Raw genomic sequence first — 26,333 nt, forward strand, 5'->3', positions numbered from 1 at the left:
ATGGAATCAACAAATAATTCATAATCATCAGGGAGACTAGATAGAATATAGGCTACCAAATCAGACTCAGAAATTGGTTCACCCGCATCAACCAATTTGTTAAAGATTTCTTAAATTGAATTGAGGTAATTAGTCATCGAAGAATCACCTTTTTGGATCGTCTGTATCTTAGTACGATGACTATGAATGTGTGTGCCAGAGGTTCCAACAAAACGTTTTTCCAGAGAAAGCCACAGAGATATGGAATCATCCATTCCAACAGTCAAAGGAACAAGATCTTCAAAGATAGTCAAATTTATCCAAATCATCAAGATTTGATCTCTCTCACGCCAAATTTCATGAGCAGAATTGAGAACTCAAAGGCCAGTAAAGTCACAAACAAATTAAGAGGGACATACGTCGGTGCCATCGATAAGCCCTAAAAGCTTAAATTGCTTCAGAACTAGAAGAAATAAAATGTGCCAGGTGATGTAATTGTGACTGTGCAACTTAGTCGAAACCAGACCGGCAATGTTCTGAATGATGCCAGAGGCAATCAAAGCAAGGAGAGGATTATAGACTTCAGGGTGAGGAGCAGAAGCTGAAGAATTTGCAGAGGAAGAAGAATTTGAGGAATTCATCGTTGCAACCATAGTGGAATCTCATAGCGAATTGAAGGAGAATGAGGAAAAAATTTGTTTGGCAAGAGAGAAAATGCAAGAAAATCAAGAACATGGAAGTGGGAGATCAACGTCAGTGGACTCCAGCAATGATACTATTTAGAAAATACTATCTTAGTGAGTAAGAAATCAGAGTTTGAGAGAGAGAGAGAGAGAGAGAGAGAAAGAGAGGAAAATGTAGAGAAAGAGAGAATTGTGAAACTGTAGTTACATTACATTAAGATTATGTGTACAATCAGTATTTATACTTAAATACCAAAGTTAACTAAGACTAAGGTACTAATCTGGTGCTTCACACCCTTCATAAGACTGTGAGCTTTCTTTACTCCTAACAATCATGACTTCCACCACTATAATAAAAGTATGGTGTATGGCAATTTTGATATAGGTTTCCTTTCAGATCCTGTTATCTGAAGTTACAACTCGATTTGAAGAAACATAAGGTTTGGGTGTAGATCATGATAAGTTTTCAATTGGAAATATATTACCTGGTCTCTGTTTTAACCAATTAGTTAAGAATGACGATAGCCTGAGCGCCTTTTTTCCCATATACATTCATGGACAAATGCAAAGTCTGGAGACTTATACCTATTCATGCAAAAGTATATATTTATATATACTGACGATCAGTCATTGAACTGGTACCCTTGTGTCAAGGCCCATATGAATTGGCATGATTGTAGATGATATGAAAATATATTTCTACATATGGATTACTTGGCGGAAGGGTGATATGCTGGAAAGGCATAACTATTTTTGTAACCGCCATGACAACAGATATATGACTTTGAATTGCTACTGAGGCTTACTGAATATATATGTTGTACCTTTCAACTGATTTGGATGATGAGGAATTATAGTAACATCCCAACATACTGGATCATGGTTTCTTAATCATTATGGTTGTGGCAATTTTTTTTGGATGATAAGGAAGTATGAGAAAAGGGGAAATACTTTTTCAGGAAAGGAAATGATGTTTGTTTTCACTTAGAAAACTATGTGCCGACATGTGTTAGTAGATAAAGAAGGCCTGAAAGCTTGAGATATCATGTGTATAGGTATACACAATAGATACGGTTTGTGTGGATTTCTAACTAGGGCGTCATATGTAGTGAACACATATGCATAAATAATGAAACCAATAAAATGTGAAATGCTACAATGTGAAAGTAAAAGGAGTGCAAAGAGAAGTGCTTCTAGGCTTGAAAGCCTAAAAGAAAAGATAGATAAAGTCTACCTTAGTTGCTCCTTACTTCTTAAAGTAGAAATGTGATTGATTTGATGATAACGTTAAAAGTAACCACAATTATCGAAGAATTGTGAGGGTAGCTTATATATTTTTGAGGTATGAGATTTACTTAAGAAGATGGAAATATAATTTGCTAATTGAATGAGACAATTAAAATGTCGTCTCTTATAATGGTAATTTTAGGGTATTGAAAGATTGGAGATCTTCTAGCAAATACCTTAAATGTGGGGGAATGTACCCGAGTATTAGCAAATTACTTTGTAAGTCCTAACATATGTTTTAAAGGACTTAACGTTGGAAAACAGCTACTCTTGAATGAAACATAATTTCATAAATGGAAGTGCGCACCATAAGTGATAGTTATCAACCTAGTGGATCCAATTAATTAAAGGTTTGACTAGAGAGTAAGTTGTATCATCATGGGAAATGGGTTACAAGCCTAGATCTTAAGAATCACCATAATGACAACCCAACGTAGCTGACTGGAGATCCTAAGATCTAGGTTCAAAGGGACAACCGAATTGTAGATGATTCAATGGCAGCACTGGGGAGATAATCTCCTACCCATGTCCTATGATGAAATAATGCTATATGCAGAGTGTTTAGGATAAGCTTTGCTTTTAATAATTCCTATACTTGGAAATAACAAGTGGGGTATTGCAAGATACTCTTAATGGAAAGTCACCTATCTTGAGTGAGGGATAAGGCCATTCCTATGATAATTTTCTGAATGGCTTAATTCTCTAAAATCACTCATGAGAAACTGAGAATTGTTCAAGGTCAAAATGAACACAATCGAGCAACCACAGGGTGTCTAGAAAGGTATTGTGTTATTACTATTGTCTTGGTTTACACAAAAGGCTAAGTAGTTCATAAATGGAAGTGCGCACCATAAGTGATAGTCATCAACCTAGTGGATCCAATTAATTAAAGGTTTGACTAGAGAGTAAGTTGTATCATCGAGGGGAATGGGTTACAAGCCTACATCTTAAAAATCGCCATAATGACAACCCAACGTAGCTAACTGGAGATCCCAATATCTAGGTTCAAAGGGACAACCGAATTGTGGATGATTCAATGGGAGCACTGCGGAGATAATCTGCTACCCATGTCCTATGATGAAATAGTGCTATCTGCAGAGTGTTTAAGATAAGCTTTGCTTTTAATAATTTCTATACTTGGAAATAACAAGTGGGGTATTGCAGAATACTCTTAATGGAAAGTCACCTATCTTGAGTAAGGAATGGGGCAGTTCCTATGAGAATTTTCTGAAGGGCTTAATTCTCTAAAAGCACTCATGAGAAACCGAGAATTGTTTAGGGCCAAAATGAACACAACCGAGCAACCACGGGGTGTCTGGAAGGGTATTGTGTGATCACTACTGTCTTGGTTTACGCAAAAGGCTGAGCAGTTCAAGACATCGCCTTCACTGATTAGCCAAGTAAATCTGATAGTAATTCACCATGGAAGGTTTAAAGCCAAAAGCCACCTATCCTGATGCGATACTTTTCCTACTGAATTCTCTCTCTAGTGTCTGCATTGTCATTTGCGTAGTGTTGAGTCAATTTCCATTCATGTGGAGATTGTTGGAAAATTTAATAATATTATTATTATATTAAATTAAATAATTGAATAGAAATTAGAAGTGATGCCTTTTGGTGGAAATATGTGTCTATCCTAATGAAGAATTGCAACTTTTGACTCTTCATGAATGATTACATGTTTTCTAGAGAGGTATCTCAAAATCTATAAATAGGAAAGCCCCTATAAACATAAAGACAACTTTTCATCATACATACATATAGTGCATTAAATATTAGAGAGTCTCATAGAGTCTATATGAGAGAATTTTCAATACAATTGTGGTTCATGGAGTTTCGTGATTTGGAGTGCTACTATTACAAGGATGTGGTCATTGTATCTTGGCAGACAAGCGTCGATCAACCATGGGCACCATAGTGTGGCGTAAACTTATCTTAAGGACAAAGTGTCCAACACTTGCCTCGACTATATTTTCAGATTTTTCTAATCCATTATATCATATTCATTTAACATTGGTTGATCATGTGTATGCATTACTTTGATATATAATTTTCTATGTGATTTAATATAACAATTAGACCCGAATTTTTTCCAACAAATTTTCTTGATGGGTTTGTTTGAAACTTGAGCAGAAATTGTCGTCCGACTCTCCATTACCCTTTTCATCTTCTCTTTTCTTCTTCTCGCTCTGTGGTATAAGAATTAGGAATGTTTGCTAATTACTTGGTTTGAAAGTTTGCTGTTAAAATTTAGGAGGGAAATAACTAAACAGAAAGGCCATTTCGTAACTGTTAACAGCTTTGGGGCTCGCACAGTGTTTGTCGGTGGTTGTTCTTGAAAACATTATTATTAGGATAATGCTAAAGATACTAAATTTTTAAATTAAATAATGTGTGATCAATAAAAAATGAACACGTTAATCAATGTTTGATTTAAAAGATTTGTTTTCTCTAGCATTACTCTTGTTATATACGAAAATTTATGAGGGTGTTTTCTTTTTTGTCTCTTCCAAAAAACATAATACGATTTAACCGGATTATTAAAAATAAAAAAAAAATAAAAAATAAAAAAGGATTTCCCGAGGATCTAAAACCCCACACCATGTAGTTTGTGCGAAATCTTTACAAAAGGGGGAAATTCCAAGGAATCGGGCAGCCAACGAGTTCCCGTTGGCTGATTTGATCGTTTCATGTTGCAAGTCTTGTTACAAATTTGCAATACATGTTTAATTACTATGATTCTGAAATACTATAAATGGTTGTGAAAAAGATGGTATATATTATTTATGTTCTTATAATCTAACCTTGACTCAATGCACATAAGGTGTTTCAAAATTGTGTGGCATGCATATTCAATTGAATATGTCTTCAATGCATATAAGGTTCTGATAAAATGCTCGACTACTAATGCCTTTAGACGAGGGACTTCAAATTCAAGTGAAATTTAAGCTAAATTCGTTTGGAATATACTGAATATCTCATCAAATTAGTTTAAATTCACATTTCCTTGCTTCTGTTTCAAGTTTAGTTATATTTGTCCTTTAAAAATTAATATATTGACTTACGTAGTGCCCAAGGATGTATACTCCTTGTAAAATAAGCTTACTTATTTACCTAAAAGTAGTTTGAATAAATCTTGTTACCGCTTCTGTTTGAATAAATCTTGTTTTTATCACCGAGATTTTTTCATGATTCCCAAGTTTAGTGCTCTCAAGATATTTTCCATAAGAAACCTTCAAATATTTAGTGAATCATCTGTCAACCATTAAGATATTTACCATTAATTATTTTGTTATTCGTTATATTGAAATACGGATTTCAATTTCTCTAAATTAATGAGTTGGGTTTGTGATAATTTGTAAAATACATATGCTTGTGAAAAGTAAAATAAACAATAATTGAAAAGTTATTAGCTATTCTTTCTTTTCAAAGATAAAACTTCTGAATTACACAATGGTGTAACTATAATCCCAGGGAAAGTGAGAAAACCCGTAAGACTATATGGGCTGGCTAGGCTTAAAGGAGCTTATTTAATTCCACCATGTAGTGACTCGCATTCAACAACAAAGAGCCTTCCCTCTTATCTCCTTCTTTAGAATTTCATTCTTTTACATTTCCCACCCTAGCCGCCCTTCCTTAACAAGATGGCTCAGACCCACCAACGCTCGTGAAAACCTAAGTCGGTCGGTCCTCCATTCATCCGACCAGAGGTATAGATAATGAGGCCACCTTCACAACCTTCTCCCTTCTGTCCCTATGTTGTAGTAAGGTAGAGCTGTTCGCTTGAGTTGCTCAACTGCCCCTTAGCTCGGTGCTCATGACACACTACGGAAACCGTGTCGGGGGACCAAGCAGGGCATAGCTAGTGGCATAAGAGCCGACTCGGTGTCAGCGGCTTCGTGCCTCACTGGAATGATCCAATATGTGGTTCCGCACTATTCTAAGAATTGGTAAGGTTTTAACAAGGCCACACTTATGAACGCCTCCTTTTATACGACTATTTTATCAATCAAGTATCGTACTTTCAAAAATTAATTTATAACAAAAGAGGACACAAAATAATGCAGCTAATTCATAGCATTTAACACTCAAGCAGTTCTGTAAAATCCCACAAATGGGGAATAATTCTTGTGCACTGTGGTCATTAAATTAAAATTTTAGAGAAAAGAAAAACCATTGAAGGTTGTATATAAATCATTAATAGTAAAAACGGTACCTCCTCTTGGTTTAGAAATTAAAACGCGATGCCAAGTCCTCTTCTTCTTCTACCTGCTCCATCTTAGATACAAATAGCCGGTTTATAACGTGCACCTCCACATACTTTTCTTCGGAATTTTGAATCCGATATTTGATGAACGGATTGTTGGGAATTCCAGTTGGTGAATGAGGATCAAAACAACATAACAGACTCCTCTTGGTTGCCAACCTCAAATTTCCCTTGGCGATTGTTCTGCCCGCTTCAAAAAGATTGATCTATTGCAAATCCTTGATGACTAATTGTGATGGGAATGTTGTTGCCATAGGATTTTGGAAATAATCCGCCTTTCCCAATTGTTGAGCGAGACTCCTCTTCTTCGTGTTCCTCTTCGTGTTCTTTTTTGTGAAAATTCTCTCTAGATGACACCAGAGGGTAGTATCAGATTGTCCTGCTCGTTGATCACCCACTCATTCTTCTTTTTTTGCTCTGTAGCAGAACTGGCGACAGCTTTATGTAAAGCCGATAGAAAATATTTGGTGTAAGTTTATGTGTTGAAACTTGTAGGGAAAAACTCAAGAGAAGGCTCATAGTAATCGATTTTGGCTTTGTGACTTGGACAATATTTGTCTGTTGAGGTTCTTGAAAGGAATTTTACACGAATTTATGCATTTCTATTTCTTTTTACAAACAATACAGTGGGGTGATTCACTTACTAATATTCATGATATTTATGAAAAACAATAAATTGTTATTGGAAGATATGGGAGGCTATGGAGTGACTGATGGTCTTCCATGTAAGCTATCACCTCCTAAAGTCAATGACGCCACTTTCTAGCTTTCATCATTAACCAAGGTCCTTTAAATTAAGGAGTAGATCACTTCTTGATATGTGGTTTAGTGTTTTGATGTAATCCTTAATTTAAGAAAGTATGATAATTTTAGGTTATTATCTGGGTATTAGGGCTTGAGCAAGGGAAGGTTGCTTGTAACCGACTCCCTTCTTTCCCTTCATATACTACCTTGTACATTCATACAAATCATGAGAAATATATTCAATCAAAACTTAAAATTCCACATTGTATCACAGCAGTGTCATCTTGACCTGTCTTTGTCCATTTCTTTTTCGCAGCTGCTCGTTTCAACCTTTCATCATGGCTGAAGAAAGCTCGGCTTATTGGTGAAAGCTCTCATGCTCTCCCTTCAAACTTTTCAGACGCCAAGGTCAATACCAACCAGCATCTTTGCTCAATTGTGTTGAACGAATTTAATTATCTTCCCCGGTCTAGGGTAGTTTCTCTTGCTCTAGGAGGTAAAGGGAAACTAGGGTTTATCAACGGGAGTAACAAAGCACCAAACACTTCATCTCCAACATATTGAGCTTGGTTATGCATGGATCAACTAGTCATGTCACTGCTCCTCAATTCGATGGAAAAACATGTTGTTGAGATCTTCAGTTATTCAGAGTCCTCACATGATTTATGGAAATTTGTGAAGGACATGTATGGGAATCAAAACAATTATGCTTGAGTCTTTCAGCTGAAGAAAGACATTGCCAGTCTTCAACAGGATGGTAAACCCTTTGTTCAGCATTTAGGACGCCTCAAGACTATGTGGAATAAGTTAGATGTTTATCTTCCTCATACCACCAACAATGCCATCCTTCTGAAAAGAGCTAAAGAGAACAAGATTTATCAGTTGCTTGCTAGTTTGAAATTCGATTATGAGGACCTTAGAAGCCATATCCTGATGAGTGTGGAATTTCCAGCATTCAAATATGTGTGTGCCATAATACAACATGTAGAAGCTTGAAGACGGTGATGAATTTGGAGAAGAATCCAAAAAAAAAAAAATCTGAAGCTCCTACAAACTGGCCACGTGGTTCATACAAACCTCAACATGCTACAGCTTCCAGTCCATTCATTGATGCCATTCAAAACTTCACTACAAATCATGTGTTGCTTATCAATGAATTTGCAGTGTATGTACAAAACAAAGGACATGAAGATGCTGCAGAGAACTCGAAGGCTAGAAATGAGAATCACACTGCACTACTGTGACAGTTTGCAGGATTGCTTGCTGAAAATGAAAACATGCCATGAAACAAAGCTCCAGGTATTTTTAGTGCATTCTCAATTACTCTACATACTAGCATTGAACATAAATTGTTGGATTATTGACTCAGGGGCCACTGACCATATGACAAACAAAGCCTCAAATTTGCATGATTTTCAAACTTTGCCAAAACCCTCTCATCAGTCAGTTGCTAATGGTAAAAATGCATTGGTTTTGGGTGTGGGAAAAATTAATTTGCTTTCAAATAACACTGAGTCCATTGCATTGTTTGTACCCAGCTTTCCTTTCTAATTTGTCAATAGGGAAAATCACTAGAACCTTAAATTACCTTGTCATTTTTTCACCAAGCAGTGTTGTGTTTCGGGATTCTCTAACCAAGAAGACGATTGGTGAAGGGTTCTTTTTGAATGGTCTTTACTATTTGTGCAAGTGACCTCATATAGCCAAAGCCCTTCAAATTGATTCAACTTTCCCCAAGGACCAACAAATTTGGCACCAAAAGATTAACCCATCCATCAGAGGCCGTTTTGTGTAAACTTTTTCCAAAAATGTGTCAATCACCTATAATGTGTGATAATTTCACTTTTCCAAGTTTGCTAGACTTCCTTTTGGTTCCTCAATGTCTATGGCTAGCAAACCTTTTAAGCTTTTACAGTTCAATATTTGGTGTCCAACTATTGAATCTTTTGATGGATATAAATACTTTGTTATCTTTGTGGATGATTTTACTACAATTGCATGGCTATATCTCTTGAAATCCAAAAGTGAGGTCCCTGCTATGTTTAAAGATTTTCATCAACTTGCCATAACCCAAATTTCATTTAGCAATTAAAACCCTAAGATCAAATAATGGCACTAGTTCTTATCCAACAACATGAATCAATATCTAAGCTCAAATGGTATAATTCATCAAACGAGTTGTGTGGGAACCCCACAATAAAATGGGATTGTTGAAGGGAAGAACAGGGACTTACTAGAAAAGATAGGGGCATTGATGTTGCACATGAATATTCCAAAAAAATTTGGACATAAGTCATGTTCTCTGCAACTTATTTGATCAATCGACTACCAAGTCGTGTTTTAGGGTATAAGTCTCCTTATGAAACTCTTAAAGGAAGACCTAGAACTCCTTCACACTTAAGGGTATTTGGATGCACTTGTTTTGTTCATATTAAGCATCCTATTGTGACAAATTAGATGCTAAAGCTGTAAAGTATATATGTTTTCATGGGGTAGTCATCAACACAAAAAGGTTACAAATGTATCAATCCTATCATTAATAAAATTGTTGTGTCTAGGGATGTTAGATTTACGGAAAGTGTTTCATATTTTTCTAAGCAGGTTGCTCGCTCACGAGAGGAGGAGTTGATGTGTAATTTATTTCCATTGACAACATGCATTCATCGACCAAGTACTAATGATCATCAAGTCAATAGCACTCATGGAGAAGACAATTTGGGTGATATAATCACTACTACAATATTAGCTTTAGATGGCGGATGATGGTGGCGGATATTACAAAAATTATGTTGGATAAATCATATCCAACACATCATTTAATTAGTGGCGGATATTAGAAAAATCATGTCGGTTATATCCGACATAAATTCCTGGCGGATATTAAAAAAATTTTGTCGGTTATAACCGACAGCATTTTTGAATCCTTTTTTTTTAAATATTTTTTTATAGATTCTGGCGGTTTTTAAGTTAATGGTGGATAAATTGATTGTTTTATTATATTACTTTCTGGCTGTTATTATTTTAGTATTCTGGCGGTTATAACAAACAAAAATGAAAATTTTATTATTTTAAAATGTTATATTGATAAAAATAAATAAACACATATTTTAATTTTTTTTTTCTCACTCATGACCCTAAAGTCTGATAAACCTAATCCCCACGAGCCATAAATTTTCTGAGAGAATAAAAATGACAAATTACAATCTGAAGCTCTATCATTTTTGTAATAAGGATTATGCTCCCTCACAGGCAAGCAACAAGATACAAAGAAATTCAAACAATTTTTTTCAATGCATCACAAAGCACATTGTCTGGCACATAAACACACATGAACATCTGGTGTACTCTATCATGTCTGGCACATTGTCTGGCAATTTTTTTCAATGCATCACAAAGCACATTGTCTGGCACATAAACACACATGAACAACTAGTTTCGTAGAATGCATATCCTATCAAATTGATAGATTTAACAAACACTTGAGAGTTAATGTTATACTTCCATTTAGTATAAAATATGATTTATCCACTAGTGTAAATATTTTAAATTGAAGATTCAATTCATTCATTGCATTCTTATAGGATCAACGAGTGTAGCTGCAAAAAATCATCAAAATCGGAGCTAACACAACCATTAAATTGTGATTTTTCGTTTGTAACCATCAAAAACTTTTGTTTTGTTACCTAATCTCTGAATGTTTGTTTTTTACGATTTTTTATGTATGCGATCTTGGAGTGTGTACAAACAAGTTTGACGGTTCGATCGCTAAAAAACATTTCATAGAATGCGTATCACATCAAAACGGTAGATTAAACCAACACTTAGACTTAATGTTGTACTTCCCCATCAAGTATAAAATAAGATTTTGTTGTATCCACTAGTGTAAATATTTTAAATTGAAGATCAAATTCATTCAATGCATTCTTATAGGGTCGAGGAGTGTAGCTGTAAAAAATCATCAAAATCGGAGCTAAAATAACCATTAAATTGTGATTTTTCGTTTATAACCGTTGAAAACTTTTGTTTTGTTACCTAATCTCTGAACGTTTGTTTTTTGTGATTTTTTACGTATGTGATCTCGGAGTGTGTACAAACAAGTTTGATGGTTAGATCATTAAAAAAAGTTTCGTAGAATGTGTATCGCGTCAAAACGGTAGATCAAATAAACACTTAAGAGTTAATGTTATACTTTCATTAAGTATAAAATAAGATTTTGTGGTATCCACTAGTGTAAATATTTTAAATTGAAGATCAAAACTTTTCATTGCATTCTTATAGGGTCGAGGAGTGTAGTTGTAAAAAATCATCAAAATCGGAGCTCAAATAACCGTTAAATTGTGATTTTTCGTTTATAACCGTCGAAAACTTTTGTTTTGTTACCTAATCTCTGAACGTTTGTTTTTTAGTGATTTTTTATGTATGTGATCTTGGAGTGTGTACAAATAAGTTTGACGGTTGAATCGTTGAAAAAAGTTTCGTAGAATGCATATTGCGTCCAAACGGTAGATTAAATAAACACTTAAGAGTTAATGCTATACTTCCATTAAGTATAAAATAAGATTTTGTGGTATCCACTAGTGTAAATATTTTAAATTGAAGATCAAATTCGTTCATTGCATTCTTATAGGGTTGAGAAGTGTAGCTGTAAAAAAATCATCAAAACCAGAGCTAAAATAACCATTAACTTGTGATTTTTCGTTTATAATCATCGAAATTTTTTGTTCCGTTACCTCATCTCTGAATGTTTTTCTTTTTGCGATTTTTTACGTATGCATTATTGTAGTATCTACAAACAAGTTTGACGGTTAGATCATTGAAACTAGTCTCGTAGAATGTATATCTCTGTTAAATTTGCCTAAATTTTGAAGTGTTAAAAGTAATTTGTGCTAAATTTTTATTTATGTTTTTCGAGTGTTGATTAGACAATATTTACTATGTATGATGACATTTTCATTGTACAATTATATTTTTGCTTCTCTATTGCATATTTTACATGAGTTATTATCTATTAAACCAAACAATTATTTATTTTTGACCAAAAAAAAAAATTTATTTATTTAATTTTTAAAAATATATTCTATTTAAATACATATTATTTATTTACTTATGAAACCAAACACTTATTATTTTATTTTTTTTAAATTGTATCAAAATTTTGGGGTGAATTTAAAATTTTGGGAGGGAATTTAAAATTTTGGGTGGAAATTTTGGGGGGAATTTTGCCACCATTTTTTTTTTTTGTCAGTTATAACCGATAGGAATGACAATTTTCTGTCCATTTATATTTTAAAAAAATGTTTTTGTCGGTTTTAACCGATAGTAATGTCAATTTTCCAACATAATACCCCTCCTTCCTCCTTTTATCCTCTCCACATTTCCTTCTCTTCTCTTCTCCCCACACACGAGCAAACTCCACTGAAAGCCGAAAGGTATTCCCTTTTATATCTTCTCTCCCAATTTCTGTAGGGTTAATTTTGATTTTCTTATGCTATTTGCAGTGGTGCTTTTTAGGGTTTAATTACTTGATTTCACAGCAATGGCAGAGCATGGTGGAGAACTTGGAGCTGGTGCACCAGGAGCTCTCCATTATCATAGATCTCATCAACACTATAAGTATTTCAATTTTCATTCGATTTCGGGGAGAGATTCAATTGAATGAGCAATGCTTGCTGTGATTGAGTGATTTTAATGGAATGTGATTGAGTGATTTTAATGGATAGTGAATCGTATTCTGTGGATTTTGGGGGAAGGATTGAGTGATTTTAAAGGATAGTGAATCGTTTTCTGTGGATTTCGGAGAACTCTATCACCGGCCTTCCAAGACCGGCCGTACGTGAACTGAGGCGGCTCTCCATTTTCAGTGCCATCACCGTCGTAAAAGCTTCTCTTCAACTCCAGATACTCGCCGCCTTTTTTGTTGGCGATTCTTGCCTTCTCTGTCTCCGTCTGGAGCTTCGTCGCTGGAGCTCTCTTTCATCGACCTAATCGCAAAGGCCAGCAATGGCGTAGAGGATTCTACAGGTGCTTGGTCTTCTTCTTCTTAGGGTTTCTACTCGGCCTATTGTCGTTTGGCCACGTTGATGATGACGAGATTCGAGGTCGGAGCTTCCATTCATATGGAAAATGCAGAAAGTTGTTGTTTATATTTTTTTTAATTATTAATATATTTTCTGTTGGTTCTAGCCGACAAGAATGATTTTGTTTATTCTCCTTAATAAATGTTCTGTCGGTTATATCCGACAGAAGTTCTGTAGGTTTTAGTATTTTCTGTCTGTTTTAGCCAACATAAATTCTCTTTTTTTATTCATTATTAATATAATTTCTGTCGGTTATATCCGACACAATTTCTGTCGGTTTTAGAGTATTTTCTGTCGGAAAATTTATTTCCTGACGCTGGTAATTCTGTCGCTTATTATATCCGCCACTGCATCCATTTTCTGTCTGATTTTGCTTAAAATCTGACAGTAATATACGTTTTTTGTTAGTTTTTGGACCGCCAGTTATAGATAATTTTGTAGTAGTGAATTCATCACTCTTCACAACCTAGCATATTGAGTGATGAAGAGTCTACACCAAATGTGATTCAAAAGGCTCTTATTTTACCTCCAACAAGGCGCAATCCAATTCGTGCAAGACAAACTCCAGCAGAGCTTCTAGACTATGTCACATTTTCCTCCAAACACCCCATCATTGAAGTCATGAACTATCATCATGTCTCTCCTCATGTTGCCTTTCTTGCTGAAATCTCTCAACACCTTGACCAAGAACCTTTCAAGGAGCTCAACTGCTTCCTAAGTGGAGAAATGCAATGGAAGATTAACTTCATGCCTTGGATGACAACCATACATGGAGTGTTGTGAAGCTTCCACTAGGAAATAAAGCTATTCAATGCCACAAGGCCAGACTGTGGCTCTTGGTTTCACTTGAACATTTGGAGTAGACTACAAAGAGACCTTTGCTCCAGTTGCCAAAATGAATATAGTTAGGGTTCTTTCCGTGGCTGTGAATTGTGGTTGGTCTTTGTCCCAAATGGATGTAAAAAAATGCATTCATCCATGGACAGTTATAGGAGGAAGTGTGATAACTCATATATTTCATACATTTATAACATCATTTCCTAGTCCCTTTGTGATACTTTTGGGTTAAAATAGTTTCATTTTACCCTCTTTTGTGTTAGTGTGCAGCTAATCGTATTTTGGAGCTCAATTGAGGACAAATAAGGCAAAATGTTGCTAAAAGTGGAAAATTGAATAAGGATGTTGATGTAGACAAAGAATTAAAAGTGGAAAGTGAATATGGTGATGAGTATGGCTTTTTATAAGACCAATAACAGCAAAAAAGCGTAGGAATTAAATGCCCAATTATTAGGATGTATTGGCAATCTATAACAGCCTCTTTAACCTTATAAAACTGAGAGTTCCAGCCACTTTTACATAAGCTTCCCCTTGGGGTCGCCCAGAGAGCTCTCTCTTCTCTTTCTTTGGCCTTTCTTCCAAAAACAAAATCCTTTCTCCATTCACCATCCGCAGCCACCAAAGAAACTACGCAGCCGCGCTGTTCTTGGAGAAGTTTAACATCAGAATTGCTTCAAGGGTGTTTCTTCTATGAACTTTAATTTCACTCATGTTGTTCTTGATATTTATATATTTTATAATCATGTTGTGTAATTAAGTTCATAGCTGGGGAGTTCGATGTAGCCTTACAAGCCTACTCTATGTTATTAAGTTAAAGTATTCAAATTACCAATTTGTGTTCTTGTTTTATTCACTAATTTTATAGTATAATTTGTTTGTTAATCTTAATGTTTGATCACCATTAGGGCTCATGAATTATTTGATCAAGGTTATAGTACACATCATGCTTAAAGAATCTGCCATGGATTCTGAAAACAACACCACTTCTAACCTTAACAAGCCTTCCAAATGTGAGGGTTTCCACTTCAAGCGTTGCAAGCAGAAGATGCTATTTTTTCTCACTACAAAAAAATAAATAAATAATTGGCCTCCTTTTGCACCACTGCTAAACTAACTTGCCTTGAAAGACTACTACTGCACAAACCAAAGCATCACAAACTTGGAATGAAGGTGATTTTCTTTCTAAGAATAATATTCGAAATGGATTGTCTAGTGATCTTTTTTATCACTACTCTGATTATGGCACTGTAAAGATTTACGGGATACAATTCAGAAGAAAAAAAATATGACACTGAACAAACTGGGGCTAAGAAATTTACTGTTAGTCGTTATTTGAAATATCAGATGGTTGATGATAAATCTGTTGAAGCACAATCTCATCAATTATAAAATTGCTCATGAAATTACTTTTGAAGGTATGGTTTTAGCTGATCAATTTTAGGTTGTCATAATCATTGAAAAGCTACCACCAACTTGGAAAATTTCAAAAACTCTTTCCCCCAGAGACAAAGGAGTTCTCCCTAGAAAGCTTGATCACTTGACTTCACTTTGAGGAAGGGGCGAGGGAACAAGAACTGGAGGAGGAGTTCTCACTAGAATGCTTGATCACTCGACTTTTGAAGGCGTGTTTGCTATGATCGTTTCCCTTTCAAGACCTATTCTGTTGTTGAAGGAAGGAAGATGCTGCTTACTGATTCGCACTCAATTGATGTTACTATTGCTGGAGAGGTAAAGTTGAAGTTCACCTTTGGAAAAACCATGATACTAAAGGATGTGTTGCACACTCCGGCAATATGGAACAATCTAGTCTCGGGCTTTCAACAACACTAGATTTACTCAAACATTGGAGAATATACTCTGACTAAGAATGAGGTTTTTGTAGGAAAGGGATATGTTAGTGATGGAAAATTCAAATTGAATATTGCTGCTAATAAAATTCATACTTCAGCTTACATGTTGTCTTCTTTTAATACTTGGCATATTCCATTTTGTCATTGTAAACACGAAATTTCTTGCAACAAATAGCAAAAGAATAGGTGTAAAAAAAAAAAATGAAAGTAGTACTAAATGAATGTTATGACTATAGTATCTAAAACATGATCCTCTGATTCGATCTCTAAGGATGTGTGTGTGTGTGTGTGTGTGTGTGTGTGTGTGTGTGTGTGTGTGTGTGTGTGTTTGATTCAAGAGTCGTAGAGACTTGATATTGGTTAGCAAATGTTGCAAAAGGTCTGCATCCACTAAATTTAAAGTGGTTTGCATCCACTAATTTGACACCATCGAAGTTGTCTCCATGCTCTTTTATTTAAAACCACATATACCCTACCTTTGCCATGTCGTTGAGTGCCATCTTGTTTGGCCCAATTTTTATTCACAAAACCCAAAGTGATAAAGCCCTGATGTATAGAAATGGAAAAGCCATTGTTTTTACTTTGATCTCCATGTGGAGCAACATTCCCAATTTATTTGGCAAGTGGTTTGTCTGTAGCAGAACTTCATCCTTCCTTCTCTTTGTTGAGACTGTCTTTTGCTAATTTATTTCCTCCTAAGTCTCCACTTTCACAGTTACGAGCCACTGAACCGAAGTGCAGTTGAAAGTGTGCAGATTAGTCCTACTCTTGTTGATACCATCCACGATTAATAAGGATTACCCTCTCAAGTTTAGTATAAATACAGTAGCATGTGTATTTATCTAAGAGAATCCTTTGAATCCCCAATGATCTCTATAGCTAACAGAGGCTCACATATGTCTATACATCGTTTGTCTATGTATATATGCCACATCAATTAATAAATTTATCTCATTGGAGTTTTGTTACATGCATCATTTGCCACATTTCTTTCAGCCAAGCCTGGGGTCACCTCAAAGGATAGGACTAATCCTTGGTGGGGCTTCGAAAGCCTAAAGGCATTTTAACCCGCCTTAACCACCGTCAAATGGCATCACTTGACACTTGAAATAGTAAAATAATATAGTATAAATATTTGGTCTCTTAGACCATCTCCAACCCTTGGGCTAAAAGCCAAATTTTTTAGCCCGAAAAATTTAGCTTTTAGCCCAGAAACAGCTTTTCTACACTAACCCTTCTGGCCTAAAATTTTAGCCTAAGATTTTTAAAGAATAAACTTAGGCTAATTTCTTTCTTAAATTAAAGTTAAAAAAATAAATAAATATGTAGACTATCATAAATTAATTTTATGAATATTTTAATCTAAAAATATTTAAATTCTGATAAATATTGAAAAATCACTAACTTTTCCACAAAGCGAGCCTTCAACTTTCACCAATCTTTCAACTCACCAAACTTTCAATTCACCAACCGTTCAATGCTGAACTTTCAATTCACAAAACGTTCAACACCAAAGTTTCAACTTTCACCAACCGTTCAACTTTCATCAATCATCCTCTATGTAAACGCATGTCCAATATTAGTTGATCACACAACCTTTCAACCTTCAATCATCCTCTATATTCACCAATCTTTCAACTTTCAAAGAGTTTGTGTTTCCTAAAATTCCTTAATATCTCATCAATGGGTGATAGAAGAAGGCGTAGCATGGCAATGCAAATGGCACAATACCAAGCAAGGATTGAGATTGAGGATGCAGAATTAATCAATGCGGAAGCTGAACTTGTAAACTCGTTTATGCAATATGAGCACCATGGCGAATCTAGTCATCGTGATTCTATCACGGGACGTTCATTTGTGCAGTGTGATAGAGAAGAGTGTCATGACCAAATGATGAAAGATTATTTCATCGAGCGTTCGAGATTTCTTGCTCATGATTTTCGGAGGCGGTTTTGGATGAAGAGAGAGTTTTTAAAAGCATCTTGAATGTAGTTGTCAATCATGACCACTACTTTGCAAAGGAGATAGATGTCGTATGTCGACAAAGTCTGTCACCTTATCAGAAGCTCACATCTGCTTTTCGCATGCTAGCTAATGGGTGCTTTGTAGACTCAACTGACAAGTATTGCCTATTTGCAGAAAGTATTGCTATTGAGAACCTGAAGCGCTTCTGTCAGGCAATTCAAGCCATATATGGAGCCACATACCTCCACAAGCCAAATCGTGAAGACTTGAAGAGGCTTCTATGGAAGGCAGACAAAAGAGGCTTCCCTGGCATGATAGGAAGTCTCGATTGTATGCATTGGGAGTGGAAAAATTGTCCTACTGCTTGGGATGGCCAATTCAAGGGTCGTCATAACAAGCCAACCATCGTGTTCGAGGCTGTGGCGTCTTACGACATGAATTTGACATGCTTTCTTCGGTGCTCCTGGATCAAACAACGATATCAACGTTCTTTGGTCTTCTCCTTTGTTCAATGATGTTGTCAATTGATGGGCACCAGAATTTCAGTACAAGACAAATGGTAATAGGTATGAGCTAGGTTACTACCTAACTGATGGTATTTATCCTAGTTGGTCTACCTTTGTCAAAAGTTTTTCTCATCCCAACAGTGCAAAGAAGAAATTATTTTCACATAGGCAAGAGTCTTACGGGAAGGATGTAGAGAGAGTGTTCAGGATCCTACAAGCTCCTAGGCCATTGTTGGAGGGCCTGCACGATTTTGGCAAACTAAAAACCTCCATTCAATCATGATTACGTGCATAATATTTGCACAACATGATTGTGGAAGATGAGTACATCGAAATTGAAGAAGATTCAGATGAAGATGTGGATGATGACCAACCAACACATTGCAAGAGATGTTGAATATCTCGCTCCAACCACATATGAGACCCGACAGAATAAGGTCACCTTTAGTGAGTATATGAGATGTTTAAATAGAATTCAAGCTCTTCAATGTCATGACACACTCCGCAAGGATTTGGTTGAGCATGTATGGCACTGAGAAGGTGAATGTTGATGATTTTGGTTAAGCATTTATGTAATAATTTTAAGTGTACTATGTTGTTATTTTCTAGTAATAAATTTTAAGTGTCTTCTTGTGCAAAGTGCTTTGTCTACTACGTTGGATAAATTACTAAATGAAGGTTGAATTATTGAAGGCATCTATTCTACATCAAAGTGTGGAATAATAAATACAATAATTATTGAAGGCATCTAGATTAATAGAAACAATAATTAATTAACCACATAAACTTAATACAACCGATAATTCATAAACCACATAATTAATATACTACATAAACTTAATACGAACAACAATTAATAAACTTAATTAATAAATCACATAATTCATACACTACATAAACTTAATAATCATATCCACCATCTTCACTTGGTGGTGGACTTTGTGATTGAATTGGGATATAAGGTTCAGATGATTCATCATCTTGAAACATACTCTTTGAGGCAGACTTTCGCAAAATTTCATTTTGCTTACCATGTAAGAACTTTTTCCTCTCTTGAGTGTATTTGCTGAGGTCCTCCATCATCAAATTAATTTCAAACCTATCTTGCTCCCTATCTAAGATTTCCTTCATTTGCAAATGCATTTTGGCTGTTTCTTCTTGGTGAGCACTATGGGTTTCATTTAATTTTGCAATTCTAGTAGCAAAGTGTCCACTCATCGGATCTTGGGACTTCCCTTTTCTCTTTGCTTCCTTTTGCTTATCTCTTCCACGGGGCCTTGCAAAAGAAGGAGATGGGGTTATTTCATCGACACCTTCATCTCCAGCATTTGTCTGTGCGGCTTCACGTTGAAATAATTTTCCCCATTGTTGATCCGCCGCATTGGTTCCCCACCTCGGACAATCCTTGAGGACGTCCCAAGCATGTTGCAACTTAAAAACTTGATTTTTTGGTGTTACTCTTGTCTTGTAAATTTCCATTGCTTTGTCACCCTATGCAAAAAATACATAAAAATAATTAGTTGCAAACTAATATTATGTACATGACAAATTAAATATCAAGAACAAAACTCACAATTTCTATGGTGCTTCTTCCACTAGGCATGCCAACCACGGCTCTCTCCAAGCTTCCCTTCCATAAAGTGCCTGCTTTGTTGATAGTCTTCTACCGATCATAAACACCACCACCATCCCGCCCACCACCGTTGCAGTTTTCTTGAAACTTTGCAATGATTTTATCCCAAAAAACTTTTTTATTTTGATTTGTGCCAATTGCACCATCTTCGCTAACAGAAACCCATGCCAAGCATTAAGCAACATCTTCCTCACAGGTCCAATTACGACCTCTAATATGCTTTCTTGCCATGTTGAACAATTTGGAAATGGAAAGAAATGGTAGAAAGATAAATTGGAAGAATTGTAGGAGAAAATTGAGTTTTGTGTGGACGTTTGAACAAATACATAGGTATTTATAGAGTTTTTGGGTGAATTTTGAATTAAATAATTTCTTTTAATTATTTTAGCTGTTGGGTTTAAATTTGAGCCGTTAGATCTTTTTTTTTACTGTTAGATTTGATTATATTCGATCTCAGCCGTTGTATTCAATTTATTTTAAAATAACATTTTTTTTTAAATGAAATTTGAATCTGGACCGTTGGTTGATCCAACGGTCCTTAAATGATGGCCGTCGAATGGGGAAAAGAGCTGTTAGGCTTAGGGGAAGTGGCCAACAAGGCCTTGACAGTGGATCCCCACTCTGTCAGGAGCAGATTCAAAGCAGGCCCATGGGGCGCGTCCACGAGTGGGTGGGCTGAGAGTGGCCCAATTTCAAGCGAGTCCACGCGGATGGAGGGGGGTGGAATTTGGCCCAGTTTTAGCATTTGGCTTTTAGCCCAATGTTTTAGCTTAGGTTGGGTGGTGTTTCGGGGGAAATTTTGGGGGGAAATTTGGCAAATAGCCCATGGTTGGAATAGGTCTTAGCATTAATATATAGGCCTATTTGTTGAAATCCCCCCTAAACTTGTAACATGCTACCAATTTACCCCTTGAACTTAAATTTTAGCCAATTACCCTCCTAAACTTTTATGGCCAAATTCTCATCTTCTATTAAATATCACACATTTCATCCATGATTCCGTTAGTTTGGAGGGCAAAATCATCATTTAGAAGCAAACATTTTTTGCCCTTTTTGAATTAACATTTGGGACCTGCGGCATGCCATTGGAGGGTGTGGTCCTGTGCGTGGGCTTCGAAAACAGTCATAGAGAGAGAGAGAGAGTGAGAGAGAGAGAGAGAGAGGGGGAACAACAAGGAGCTATTGGTGTGGCGATAGGTGGGCTGCGAGAAAGTGGGTTCGTAGGGAGAAGGGAAGAGGGATCACGGCTTGAATCAAGAATCTAGGACCTACCATTACAGGTTGTGGGGTGAGTAAGTTATGGCGTGTTGGTACTGGGGCTGAAATTGAGGGAAAGGGTAGACGGATAAATTTGATATGAGATTGGGGGTGGCTGGTGGTTTGAGATTTGGGGTGGGTGAGCAGGGTTACAATCGAGTAGAAGAGGGGAAGGAAGAGAGATATGGTTTTTTATTTTCTTTTTTAAATCTTATTTTTATTGTGAATCATGGATAAAATGTGAGAAATTTAAATGGCAAGGGGGAATTTGGCCATAAATAAAAGTTTAGGGGGTAATTGACTGAAATTAAAGTTGAGTGTGTAAATTGGCACTAGGTTACAAGTTTAGGGGGAATTTCAACAATTACCTCTTAATATATACTAGCCTTTTCGCACGCACCTTGCGAAATGTCTTTTTTACATCACAGCGCGCTACGCGTGGCATACAAAGTTTTTTTTTGTTCATTCCATAATATTTGTGCATGCATAAAGACATCTTTACATTTTTTTTTTTTTTTTTTTGAGGATAAATAAAATTAGGAGAGGGAAAAACCCCAGGAACACCCAAGGCCCTTAGATTCAAACAACAAAGCATTGGTAGCTGCAGAAGGAACAATGCTAACCCAAACATGAAAATTATGCAACGTATGCCAACAAGAGGTGACAACATCCCCTACAAAATTTGCTTCTTTAAAAAATATGCTTCTAACTTATGGATTCAAAAGAAGAGGCCAACCATTTGATATCTTCCATGACTGCAAGAATAGCATCTTTACATTAGAAGACACAACTCTTGCTAATTCCAAAAGATTCAAATATGGAAAATTCTATTTCAATCTCTCAACATCGATAAAGAATGCTTACTGCGTCCAATTCTCGCCATTCAGTAGCATACGGTTTCAAGATTCTAGTGAGTTCTTCAGAGAAGTTTGAGCTTTTTTTCCTTGAGGATACAAATGCTGCTTCCGCACCAAGTCCATCTTTGTACCTGCAGGAAACAGAGACTGACAAACCGTAAAGTTTCCAACCTTTTATTTCCTATTATATCTTATGCAATAATTTATATTGTAAAGTGTAAAATTCTGTAAATATAGCAATTATCGTTTATTTTATTTTATTAACTTCAACGTTAGAAATACTTCAAAAGTTGTAAATCAATGACCCTTTTGTTGTTAATATATAGTCACCAACAAAATAATTAATTATATTCAGTTGAAGTGTTTTGAATTTTTCAGGAGAATACGTTTGCCTTTCGGAATTCAGAAAATGGAGAAATCAAAAATGTTTGTTGTACCATTGGTGTTGCAACTTTTTGTCCATCTTCAATTAGAGGTTCACTCGTTGGCCACTCTTTCTAAACATGGTAAAATTAATTATGTAAATGAGAATTTTTCCCTTAAAACTCATTTTCTCTCCGCTTCAACCCATCATATTTACTTTTCATGAGAAAAACTCATTGACTAGGCTCCAATAAAGCAAGTTTCCTTAACTGGCTTGATGACTTTGATTATCTATAATTTCTCTTCCAAGAATACCCCGTTATATTTAACATAATTTTAGGGTAGAATTTTGTGGAATTTAATGCTATTTGTCATTAACTGATTGCCTTCTCAAACATTTTTTATCTCTCACATTGGTGTTTCAAATATTTTACAATCTGTCACTTTTATTTCAAACTTGTTCAAAATGCTTTTCCAGTCTGTCAGGCGTTTGTTCATTCAATAGTTGGGAGTTCTATGGGATTGGCTTTTCATCGTTCGAGATCCATCAGATCCTGTTTCAGGCTTTGATTTGTTATGTTCACAGTTTTTTTAATTCCTCGCTTTGCTTCATTCCCTCTATAAATGTTTGTTACTTTTTTGTTACTCATAATTTTTTGTTACTTTGATGTTTTGTATTTGTATCTTATTAAAAAATAGAAGAACATATGCATTAATTTGCTTATCAAATATATGAAAAACAATTTACCTATACCACGTAACCAATTATATATGACAAGGGCCAACTCTTTTCTACTTTTGAGGATGCATACGGAAAAATGGGTAAACATGTTTACCAAAAATATATGAGAAGGGAAAGTATCACACAAGTTTACCATCGTTGTATGATAGATCTCCCATTTACAATGTAAACTTTCAAGAATTTTTCAGCACATAAGAACTCTCATAAGAAATTGTCTTTACAACAAAAATTAAAGCTTTTTGTCAAGAAAATAAACTATAGAGATACAAAAACGCATGGCTACCTTACAAAAAAAGTACGCTTGCACAGTCCATGGAGAATCGCATATGGATGCAACCTTAAACTCCTAAACCCCCACACCCCTTCCCCCTTTTTCCAATTAAAAAAATAAAAAAATAAAAAAACTTGATTGCCATAAACCTCTTGTTCCTTTCTTTTTTGTTTCGTACACATACATGGGCTAGAAAGGTGCTTTTTTGCAGGCAATATTCTCTTAAATCCTAAAAAATTGAAATTAAATGAAAAAAAATTTGCATAAATCGATTCATGCCTAGGTGGAGGATTTAAAACTTCAAAATCACCATCTATCGATCAAAAAGAGCTTGTTTTTCTCTATGAGAGAACCTTGAATTTTAGTCATAATGAACATAGAATAAAGATTGTGTAATGGTAGTGTTTAATTACTCAGTGTGTGTTCATTGATAAATTTTAGTTTTATTGTTAATTTCATCTTGTACTTGATGGTTTGGGATTCAGGGTTCCTGCGATGAGATCTGATGATGTTCGTCCTATAATTGCCAAAAAATTCGCTGACAGCACTGCATAATACTTTGTTAGTTTTTGTTCCAAGTTCATGCAAAGAACACACTAACACATTTTCTGATAATGTAAGTCAAATGTCAAGTTTTGCTGCTAGTTATTTCTTGAGAATTCTGTAAAGACTTGTATTATATAAGCATATAATTTTCCTTCAAGTCACATTTGTGACGGGTGGTTGTGTAATTCATGTTATAATCATATTCTTTTCTGTTCAAAAAAAAAAATTAAACAAAATATATTAAGGTTATTTTGGGAATAATAATGGGTGGAGAAATAACACTTTACCTTTTTAACTTTTTATTGTGGTTGTGATTATCACATGGGAGGGAAAATAAGATAATGCGGTGGGTCTAGTAACACTCTTTAAAAGTTGGGTTTTAATTAGAAGTAATTAATAGATGGGTTTTTGTGTAAGACTATTAAATATGCAAGGCCTATTTCTTAATGACCCAATTAATTATATAAATGAAAAAAACATACAGATGCCCACGTAGATGTTGTCAATTCTGCAACCTATTTCCTTCCTATATACTAAAGAAAATTATCTCACTTCCCATTTTGCAGATTTTAGCCACTCAAAATCTGTGATTAATGCCTCTGATCTTCCACTAGAAGAAGTGTATGACTACATTGTAGTTGGAGGGGGTACCGCAGGGTGTCCATTGGCAGCAACTTTATCATCAAAGTATTCGGTGCTCGTTTTAGAAAGAGGAAGTTTTCCTACATCATATCCGAATGTCTAGACTCAAGAGGGGTTTATATAATCTCCAGCAAGAAGATGATGGAGAGACACCAGTTCAAAGGGTCATGTCGGAAGATGGCATTCCTACTGTTAGAGGAAGGATCCTTGGCGGCACGAGCATAATCAGTGCTGGCGTATACGCAAGAGCTAACATTTCATTCCTAAGTGAATCGGGAGTTGAATGGGACATCAATTTGGTTAATGCGACATATGAGTGGATTGAAGACACTATTGTGTACAAACCAAATGCATTCGCTTGGCAAACTGTTACACAAAAAGCATTTTTGGAGGCTGGCGTTTTACCAGAAAATGGATTCATTTTGGATCACGTACCTGAAACAAGAATCACTGGCTCAATTTTTGACAATAGTGGAACTAGACATGCGGCTGATGAACTACTTAACAAAGGAGACCTAGACAACTTGCGAGTTGCAGTTCATGCTAACGTAGAGAAGATTCTCTTCTCTTATAGTGAATCAAGTACGTTGCATCTATATGATATTTAAAACAGCTCCAAGTTTCTCATTCTGCACTTTAAGATTAACAATTTATTGTTTTAACCCATTAACAGAATCAAGGTAAGGCCAAACACTAGACGTGAGATTAAATTAAGCTACCCTATTTTTTGGATGAATCCAGGGTATGCCCTGCACGTAGGCGATGACTAATCCCTCGAGCCGGGTCGGACCCCATTCGGGGGGCAAGCTCTCCCAATGCTGGCTTCTCCATTCACAAGGCTCGAACTCGAGACCTTACTTAAAGGGAACAAGCTCCTTACCACTTGAACCATCGTTATAGGAGTTTGATATTAATTATAAGCTATTTTATAATGCAGGCTTGTCAGCTACAGGAGTCATATATAAGGATTCTAAAGGAATTGCTCATCGGGCATATGTACGCGATCAAGGTGAAGTTATATTGAGTGCAGGAACAATGGGGACCCCTCAACTTCTACTACTTAGTGGCGTTGGCCCAGAGTCTTACCTATCATCTCTTGGAATCCCAGTTGTACTTGACCATCTTTACGTTGGGCAGTTTCTATATGATAATCCTCGTAATTTCATTAACATTGTGCCCCAAAATGCAATAGAACCCTCAATTGTAACAGTTCTAGGCATTAGAGACGATTTCTGGCAATGTTCTATCTCATGCGGACCACTTACTGCTCCACCCTATAGTTTATTTCCTATACTGGAAAAGAATGGAGAAAAATAATGTAGAGGAAGAAAAATAATGTAGAGGGAAAAAAGTGATAAAACAACAAAGGAGGTGGAGAGAAGTGAAGAAAAATATTGGGCTTATGCACATGGTCTTCTTGGAAAAATATCTTATTTATATAAAAATAATAATAAAACAATAATTTATATTAAAAGCAGTTCGGTTCAGTTCCTTCAGTTCTTAATATTTTCAAATCGGAACTGGAACCTTTTGAAACGATTCGATTCGGTTTTTGTTCCGGTTTTGACTTTTTTGGTCAACGCAATTTTTTACGGTTTTTTTTGTCACGGTTCGATTCGGTTTTCCGGTTTGGCGGTTTTTATGCCCACCCCTGGCTACTTTGGGTAAGCCACTTCCTACGTCAACACAGTGACCTGGCCTTTGGCTTGCCTAGAAGATGAGGTCGCATTCTCCCGATGACGGGCATTCCCTATCTGCCGACAAGCCTTTCCCGACCCTTGATCGAGGTCTCTGTGAGGATATGAAACCCCACATCGGGCTAAGTGA

The 26,333-nt window shown here is 35.8% G+C and overlaps 1 protein-coding gene and 1 pseudogene across 2 annotated transcripts; one reads left to right on the top strand and one right to left on the bottom strand.

The window, feature by feature from the left end:
• Positions 1-19,095: 19,095 nt before the first annotated feature.
• On the bottom strand, positions 19,096-19,801 carry LOC148690192 (uncharacterized). Its single transcript, XM_088687211.1, has 2 exons — positions 19,769-19,801; positions 19,096-19,686 (listed from the first exon to the last, which is right to left on the bottom strand). Exons 1-2 carry the CDS (start codon positions 19,796-19,798, stop codon positions 19,096-19,098), a joined length of 621 nt encoding a protein of 206 aa, XP_088543337.1. The 5' UTR covers positions 19,799-19,801.
• A 2,202-nt stretch (positions 19,802-22,003) lies between these two features.
• Positions 22,004-25,823, top strand: LOC137732879 ((R)-mandelonitrile lyase 2-like; annotated as a pseudogene). Its single transcript, XR_015957478.1, has 4 exons — positions 22,004-22,099; positions 22,321-22,448; positions 24,431-25,088; positions 25,444-25,823. The product of XR_015957478.1 is annotated as a (R)-mandelonitrile lyase 2-like (transcript).
• The last annotated feature ends 510 nt before the right edge of the window (positions 25,824-26,333 follow it).

Source organism: Pyrus communis, chromosome 16, assembly GCF_041283825.1.
Source record: "Pyrus communis isolate YQ-2024b chromosome 16, ASM4128382v1, whole genome shotgun sequence".
Taxonomy (NCBI): Eukaryota; Viridiplantae; Streptophyta; class Magnoliopsida; order Rosales; family Rosaceae; genus Pyrus; species Pyrus communis.